Source organism: Charadrius vociferus, unplaced genomic scaffold (genome assembly GCF_000708025.1).
Source record: "Charadrius vociferus isolate BGI_N301 unplaced genomic scaffold, ASM70802v2 scaffold430, whole genome shotgun sequence".
NCBI classification, from domain to species: Eukaryota; Metazoa; Chordata; class Aves; order Charadriiformes; family Charadriidae; genus Charadrius; species Charadrius vociferus.
The window spans coordinates 754,927-763,653 of record NW_009646541.1 but is presented as its reverse complement, the minus strand read 5'-3'; the positions used below and the strand labels follow the sequence as shown (position 1 = coordinate 763,653).

Here is an 8,727-nt window from a genome sequence, read left to right as displayed (position 1 = left end):
GTTTGCAGATATGAATGAGTTTGTTTACTCTCCGACGACCTCGTGATGTCTTTGCACAGACATGACCTGAAGTCATTATTGCTTTTGGGCTTCTCTGTTTCCATGGCGACTGTCTCCGGGTTGGCTACTTTCCCAAGGTCACCATGGCAACTATCAGAAGGGAATCATGCTTGGGATGCTTTGGCTGGATTTTTCATGAATGATTAGGATGTGTGACACGATGCAGACGTGGAAATGGGGAGGGTTTGGGCTGGGCTGGAGGGTTGGGGGGGGAGAGAGAGGGAGAGGACTCCCTCCAGACAGGCTGCGCGCTCTGCGGTGCCTCTGGGTGTGCAGCCCTCGAAGCCGCCCTGTGTTCGGGGGGGGATCGGCACCTCGCACCCTCCCCGCCGGGGGAGCGATAGGCAGAGGCTGTGATGGTGGCACGGCTGCGGTCGTCTCTCTCGCGGTAGGTACCCGACGGACCGCCGTGCTGCCGTCACCGCGGGGTGATGGAGGTTTTGGGTGGAGGTGCGGGCAGGTGGGTTTTCTGCAAGGCGCTGATGGAAGGGGTGTAGTCGCCGGCTAAGGTGAGAGTGAAGGGCAGCGTCTCGGCAGGGGATGGTCTCTCTGTCGGTGGACATGCCTCCACGTCACTAGAAAAATCGGGCAGGTCAGCTCCTGCAGCCTGGGGCTGAGAGGATGGGGAAGCAACAGTCTTGGTGTGTTGGGAGAGGCGAACTCCTGCCTTGCTTTGTTATCGGGGGGCTTTTGTTTCTGTTGTTTGGGTTTTCTGGTAGCGTCTCTTTTGGGTGGGGACAGCACTGAAAGCAGGTTACGAAGCAGGCAGCTTCTTTCTGGGTTGCTGATTCAATTTCGAGCTGGGTTAATAATAATCAAAATTAGAATGAAGGGAGTTGTTGTGTTGTGGCTTTCCAGTGCCTTTTATGAGCGGAGGTAACTCTTAATTCAGTCCCTAATAGGCCGTTCTCAGCGTCTGGGATTCCTCCGGAGGGAGGTGAGCGAGTGACTGGGCCTGGGAGGCCGCTCTCCGCGCTCCCCTTGAGAAGGGGCGGCATATTGCAAGGCGGTGTGTGGTGGTTAGCGTAACTGTTGTTTACAGGCGGGAGCTGGTGTCCTTTCCCCCCTCCCTGCCCTGTCTTCCCTGCTTAATCTCAGTGTAGTTAATAGCAAAATACGAGGTCTTTAGCACTAAAAAGCAATGCGCTTGTCAACAAAAATTTCTCTTTCTCGTGTCTGCATGGGGTGAACTGATCTCTGATTCCATCCCAGTGTTCTAAACAGCTCTGTGGTTATTTCTTTTAATGGTGGTTGAGTTGGGGGCTTGGACCGTGTGTTGTCTTCCTACCTTCATCTCTGAGATTACTGTAACCCGAAAATCTTGTTTTGTTTTTCCAGTTGCAATTTCTGAGCAGTTTTGTCCGGAAGACTGTGCTCAGGTTATGACGACTAATCCCAAACCGAACAAGGCATTAAAGGTAGGGAAGAAGGGCGAGCGGGCGATGCTGGGTGGCAGGGGAGGCTGTCACAGATCTGTGTGACATCGATTGTACGTGACTTCTTTTTCACTTGGAGAGACTCTTACAAACGGGTGCCAATATAATTTCCCACTATCTACAGGAAAGGTTAGGGTAGAACAACACTGGTGCTACCCAGAAAGAAGTCTAAAGACTCTGGGATGGCGTGGAGGCTAGTGTATCCCAGTTGCTGCCCGAGAGACTTTTGACTATAGCAGGTATAGGCAGCATCCTGAAACTGGTGCTCCCAGGCTTGTCAATGAAGTACTTTTACTCTCAGGACTGGGAGTCACTGGGGGAAGGACGTGTTCAGCTGGTGTCTATCAGATCCACGAAACAGTGAACGCCTCAGACACACCAGCTTGGTGGTGGTCTGCGCATGGGCTGTGCGTGCAGTGTCTCAGTTTCTTTCCAGTGTCTTAGCTCTTCGTTCGAGATGTCCTGCAGTCTCTGAAGAGACCAAAGGATGATATCTTAAAGGGCTCGGGCTCGATGATCTTGAAGGTCTTTTCGAACCTAAATGATTCTATGATTCTGAAAATAATTGTGGCAGTAAACCTGCTTGAGAAAAAGGCACAAGGCCTTGGTGTCTTTCTCAGGTAACTTCAGAGTCTGGCCTGTGCACCAGGAAAACCAAATCGGGCTGTGCTCCTCGAAGCCAAGCAGGGTTGGTTTTGTTCACTACTTGGATGAGCAGTCTTCAACAACAAGCCATGAAATGCTGAATTAAACCCCGCATACAAGTGGCTATTCTGCTTTTGAGATGCTGCACTGGCGTCCCAGTGTTGTGCTGGGAAAAGATGTCATCTTTATCGTTCAGTATGAATTCTGTGTGCTTACAAAGGAACTCAAAGGGCTTCAGTCTGCTTTACGTTTATCTCCTTAAAACCTCCCTGTTCAGTTCACGCTGGGTAAGGCTCACTGCTTTCTCTGACTTAAAAAGGGTTACCCAAACCCAGACGACAGCAGTGCTCACATCTCTGCCATCTTTTATCCAGATGTTTTAGTGGAGCGTGTGCTCCCCGCAGTGCTTTGGGGGTGTTTTCCAGGTAGGGGTGTCACGTTGCTGAGGGGTGGCCTGTCTCTCTTTGCTGTCCAGAACGTCCGTTCACGTAGGGTTGCTGCTACCCCTGTGCTGTTGGTATTTGCAGGTAAAGGAGGAGTCAGGAGAGAATGCCCCAGTGCTGAGTGATGATGAACTCGTGTCAATGTCCGTACGGGAGCTGAACCAGCACCTGAGGGGTCTCACCAAAGAGGAGGTCATCCGTCTGAAGCAGCGGAGGCGCACGCTGAAGAACCGGGGCTACGCTGCCAGCTGCCGCATCAAGCGTGTGACTCAGAAAGAGGAGCTAGAGAGGCAGCGGGTTGAGCTGCAGCAAGAGGTGGAGAAGCTGGCCAGAGAAAACAGCAGCATGAAGCTAGAGCTGGACGCCTTGCGCTCCAAGTACGAAGCACTCCAGACCTTTGCTCGTACTGTGGCGCGAGGGCCTATTACCCCGACCAAAGTTGCCACCACCAGTGTCATCACCATTGTGAAATCAGCCGAAATCTCATCCAGTTCTGTGCCGTTTTCAGCAGCGTCCTAGTGTCCTCGGTGGGGGGAACTAGCAGCCTTTCAGAGGGGAGGAGAAAAGGCTCTTATGCATTGTTCCGGAGTCTTTGGTCACGTCAAGAATTGGCATTTTAACAATTCTCTTCCAAAAGTGCAAAAAATAGAAAGAAAAAAAAAATAAAAGAAAAAAACCCAACCAAACCCCAAACCTACAAAGGGAACTTAACTGGCTGCTTCTGTCTGGACTTGGTGGCTCCATCAACCTCTCGTGTCCAGGATTTGAGCTCTGTATGCAGTACAAATTGCGAGATCTGCTTCCTCCTTCCCCCTTCCTCCCCAAATCCCTCTCAGCCGTGGGCAGCTTTCCAGCTGGGAGAAGATACCTGAGGAGCCTCCGGAGTCTTCGTGAATGATGCTCAAGAGCCAGGAAACAGATGGACCGTAGAAGTCATCATGTGAGATGAATGTATGGAAAAAAGAGTTTCCTTTAGTGGCATCCTACTCCCTGTAAGAAGGGTCTCCCCTCCCTTCCCCACTTCCATCTGGTACTACCAGGGCAGGGACATAGGCTTTTTGGATTAGATTTCGTCCTGCTATGAGTGGATGGGAGCGGGAGGACGATGGAGACTAATGCTTGGGTCTGACCACACCCATTAGGAATAACCTTTTGTTTTCAATCCATGCTGTTAAAATATGGAAAAATATATGTTTTACATATTTTAATACGCCCCATTACCTGTGTGGCCTATAAAAACTACATTGCAACCTCCTTTATTCCAAGCCCAAGTTTCCCGATAGCTCCTTCCCGAAGGTGTGCCTGTGAATTGGGTATATTTATGCAGTTCATTTCTTCCAAATGATCCGCGGTCTTGAAGTAGCGGCTTCGGGGGTTTTTTTTTCTGGATTCTCTGAAGCTTAAGGGAAGGAGGGGTAGTAAATGCTGTGAAGAGCTGTGTGATGGGGAGGAGAAGAGGAGACGAGGAGGAAAAATGCTGCAAGTATTACCAGGTGGAGGCAGAATTGGCTGCGAGGAGGTGGGACAGTTCTGCTGGGATCAGCACTATGAGAAGGGTGTTTGTGCAGAGGATTTCGGAAAGATGTTTTTAAAGCACTGAAGTGTAACTAGAGGGCAATAGCGTTCAGACGGGAGGAGAGAAGTTGTAGAGCCTCCTCTGACAAAAGCATGGGTAGGTTAGCAATGAACGTCCCAGCTGGAGAGCTGGGCTCACCAGTCTTTGATGGCCAGAGAAGGGCTATGGGGAGGTCGGATGGGAGCTGGAAGAGACTTTTTCTCTCCATAGCATGTCAGGCGCTGAAGTTGGGATCCAAAGAGTACAGTGAACAACCCTCAGTGTTCAGACAACCTGTGTGAAATGTGACCCTGAAACTTGACGCTTTCTCTTGGGAATGGGTGAATGATCCCGAGAGGCGCACGGAGGGCAGGATGGAAAATTGGGGTGTGCGTAAGGGATGGAAGAATTGGGATTGAGAAGTCGTTCGAATGGCTCTGAGCAGTGGTTTGGGAGAGGGATTTCTGGCTCGGCAGTGGGCAGGAGGTGGGAAGCTGAAAGGAGAGATTCTGCTGTTGCGCAGCAGCACTGAAGAGACGAATGTTTCCAGGTTACTGTAAAAAAAAAAAAAAAAAAAATAGCTATGTTGGTGTTTGTGTGTTTTGTTGTTGTTTTTTTTTTTTTCTTTTTGAAGTAGGAAAGTAAAGGGACTGTGAGTTTTGCAGGGCAGGTCAGAGACTTGTGGAATGGACGATGCCTGTTGTCACGCAGGTGAGAAGAGAATGAGATTGCTGAACTTTAAGCTGAGGAAAAGAGCTTAGAGGGTTTGGGCTCCAGAACAGAAAACAAAGGTCACGGAGAATTCATGAATGTTTTGGACTGAAAGAGAATAATCAAGTGCCCCCGTTGTTGCAAAGGGGACAGTGAACTGGCACCTGACACCCAGTGTGATTTGTTGTTTGAGGCTTTGTCTTGCCTTGAGTGGCAGTAAGTTTGTAGAAATTTAGTGAAGCCCTACTTGTCTTTGGAAGAAGTTGTTAGCTTGCTTTTTTCTTTTTTCTTTTTTTTCACCTTGTCATTGGAGTCTCTGGATTTCCCAGGAGGGTCCTTTGTGAAATAGGTTAATGAAAAGAGAAACCGCAGACTTGGTTCTCGTTCAGTCCTCAACATCGACATCCGTGACCTTACTGAGCCAGAAAGGGTGTAAGTGAAACGCTTCCTGAAGGCTCGTTACCCCTGCCAGACCCACGTGTTATGGAGGGGAGCAGGGAGTTTCCTTCAAGTGATTTTCCAACAGGTAGAGTTTGGATGACACTTAGCGTTACCTCATTTCTCCTCCACTCCCTCCCCATCTCCGAACGGGCAGATCGATGTCCTGTGTATCAGTACCAGTTATTGACTCCCACAGCAGAAGCTGAGGAAGAGAAAGATGTTACTGTCATTTCCTGGTCCTCTCATGTTCTCCAGCTCGCAAACATTGGAAACTTTCCCAGACCTTACAGGTGCCTCCGAAAACAGGCAAAATGGAGACTCCTGGCACTGTTGGGGCTTTAAATGAAAACTTTAACGAAAAAGGCCAGTTGACTTGAAAATGCCCAAATGCTTCCAGTCTTTAAAACAGCTCCAGAGCTCCATAACATTCCTGGCTAGATAGGGACACCCTCTGTCTGCCCTTGACCCCCCGCGCCGGGGAAATCAGACCAGTCGCACCGAGGGGGACGGAGGTCAAACTTTGTTCCGCGGGGTCTTCTTGCTGTTGGAATGAGTTGAGAAACATATCTTTACGTGGCACTTCCCTTGCGGCCGAGTATTTCTTTTTTCTTTTTTTTTTTTTTTTTTCCAGTTCTTGGAAGGGTGCCAAAGGCTTGTCCAAGTGATTGCTAGTTTAGTGCTGGTAGGCACTTAAAGTTCTGGTCACTCGATAAAGAACAAGAGGCCTGGGTGTTGTTAAAGCTGTTGATACCATAGCCATGGTAGGTAATCCATATTGGATATCCATAAGGACCACGTGGAAATATTTAAAGAGAGAGAAATATATATATAAATATATAATTATATACATTTTATCGTACAGATTTTTCGTAAAAAAAAAAAGAAAAAAAATTAATTTTTTTTCCAAGTTTGATACTGTAAATCTTTATTAAAAGAAATTGCCGGTCCAGGGCTCCCTGGGTGGTGACCTGGAGGGGAATGAAATGTCCTGGCTAAACTTCCACAGAGGGATCAGAATTGCAAGGTAACGTGGAGGGAGGAATGACCCGAAAGCTGTTGACCGCCTTGGAGACCCAGCTCCTCCGCCCTTGGAGGGCCCTCCAGCTTGGGGTTGTCGCATTGCATTCCTCTGGGGTTCGGTTCGTTTCTGTTGGGGTATTTTTTTTTCTGTTTTGTTTTTCTTTTTTTTTTTTTTTTTTTTTTTTTTCTCTCCGTCCTGCGCTTGCAAGCCTGACACCCAGGGCGAGCGCCGTGTGGGGAGCTGGCCGCTGCCCGCAGCATCGCCCAGGCGGCTCTGGCAACGCTCCCCCACAGCCGTACCTCTCGCTTGTCTCTCTGCTGCCGTAGTTTGGATGCCGGGGCTCCCTTTCGCTGCCCCTCTTAATTTGTGTGTATCCCCCTGCTCTCCCCGGCCCCGCTGAAGAGCGGGGGCTCTGGATTTGAATGCTGGGATCCTCTCCCCTGGGTCTGGCCTTCCTTTGGTTGCTCTCCATCCGCAGTGTGAGGTGGGAACCGCGGGCTGGGCGGGAGGCAGGAGAAGAGGAAAGCGTCGGGCAGGGACCGGGAGGGACATCTTTGTTCTCGTAGACCTGTTTGCTGTGCTCTGTATCGGGAGTGGGGAACCTTTCCCTCCAGGGCAGCTCCAGATCCCTTTGAAGCAAGCCAGCCTCTCTGCTCTTGCCCAGTTCTACGTCTGTCGGAGGAGACCCGCAAAGCGCACGCTTAGAGACCCGGGTGACACCGCAGCTGCGGGGACGGCCGGGGAGGGGACGAGGTGCTGGCGGGTGAGCCGGTGCGGAGGCGAGCTGTGGCAGGGCCGGGCGCGATGCCATGGGAGTGCAGAGCAGTCAGGCCACCGGACGGCTCAGACCCGGGGAGGAGGAGAAGGTGGCATATTTTTTTTTATTTTTTTTTTTTCTCTCTCAAATCATTTAAACTTCATTGTCATGATTGTTTTTATTTAAAAAAAAAAAAAAGAAACAAAACAAAACCGAAAAACTTTTGTAATGTGGATTTGTTTTCCTTCGTCTGTATTTCAGTCTGCTGGGGTGTTTCCGTAGATGGTGGATACTTGCTTTCATTTTTTTAATGATAGAAGTCTTCTGTTTTAAGTTGTTTTTTATCACCAGCTCATTCTATCCTCTGTGGTTACTCAGTAATTTCATTTCAATATTTATTTTTGTGCTGCTTTTTTATTATAAAATAAATTATTGATATACCAAGCAATGTGGATTCCTGTTTGTAAGGCGAATAGCCCTGTGTATGTGTCCATTACTTTCTCTTGACAGCCACAACGTAATTTATTGCTGTAAATTTAGCTGCAGTGACTGGTTTTTTTGTACCTTTCCAATAAAGCATTTTCTGGTTTCAGACTTGCCCTGGTCTATGGTCAGCATTTTGGAGCTCGAATTGATCTTCAGTGGAGTGTTTTTCCTCGGTTTTCTTGCCTGTCTGTCCCCAGCGTGGCGTACAGCTGACCGTCGGCTGCGGCGCTGCCGGCGAGCGATGTGTTTTTGGGAGGCAGGCTGGGCAAGCATCCCACCCAGCCCGGCGTAGCCAGCTCGCCCGTCTCCCAGCCTTGCTGCGATGCTTCCTCGCCGTGTTTGGAACGTGCCCAGGGGATAGATAGCTCTGATCCAAGCTGCTGGTCTGGCAGATCCCATGCTCGGACCACCTTTATGTGTTCTCTTCGCCTGGGCTGTGCCTCTGTGTGTGATGGGGGTGTGTTTGGTGGTGCGGAATGGGGAGTGATAACTGAGCAGGCGCCCGCCCGCAGTGGTGATGCCGAGAGCATCACAAGGCCACTCTTGGCTCAGAGCCCCTGTGCTGGCTGACAGGTCACGGTGCTGGAGGGACCCGCTCCCCTCCTCTCCTTTGGGTTGAGAAATATCCCTTCACCGCTTTCCTGGGCGATATTTCATGTTTCTGCTTTTCCCTGTTTGGACTTTAAAGAGGTGGTGAGCTCTCTAGGGGCCGTGTTGGCTTTAATCCCCTGTTCCAAGTGGTCCCTCTTCTTTAGGGGACAGCTGAAGGAGGAAAGCGCTTGGCCTGTGCTGGGCTGAGGCAATGGGGTGGAGGCAGACGGGTGCGTTGGCCCAAGTTGGAATTAAGATGTGGGATTATACATGGCCAAAGTGGAGAGCAGCAGGGCTGCAAAGGCTTTGTGTGTCAGCAGGTAATGGATGGTCATTAGGTGGCAGAGGTGGGGCCGGGCAGGCTTGGCTGAGCAGGGAGGCGGGTGAAGCCTGGGGGGCGATTGCAGTTGCCGTGTGGAGCGAGATGATCGTCTGTCATCTGCTTCAGCTCCTGCCTGGAGAGACGGCAGCGAGGAGCCGGTGACGATGGAGAGGGAGGTGGGCCAGTTGTGTCTGCCGGAGGGATGGAGGAGCATTAGTTCAGGAGGAAAAGGGCATCAGGAAGGGGCCGGGTGGAGGTT

General features: G+C 50.3%; 1 protein-coding gene across 1 annotated transcript; it reads left to right on the top strand.

Moving 5' to 3' along the window:
* The first annotated feature begins 1,401 nt into the window (after nucleotides 1–1,401).
* MAFK (v-maf avian musculoaponeurotic fibrosarcoma oncogene homolog K) lies at nucleotides 1,402–3,230 on the top strand. Its single transcript, XM_009885752.1, has 2 exons — nucleotides 1,402–1,478; nucleotides 2,669–3,230. Exons 1-2 carry the CDS (start codon nucleotides 1,443–1,445, stop codon nucleotides 3,101–3,103), a joined length of 471 nt encoding a protein of 156 aa, XP_009884054.1. The 5' UTR covers nucleotides 1,402–1,442; the 3' UTR covers nucleotides 3,104–3,230.
* The last annotated feature ends 5,497 nt before the right edge of the window (nucleotides 3,231–8,727 follow it).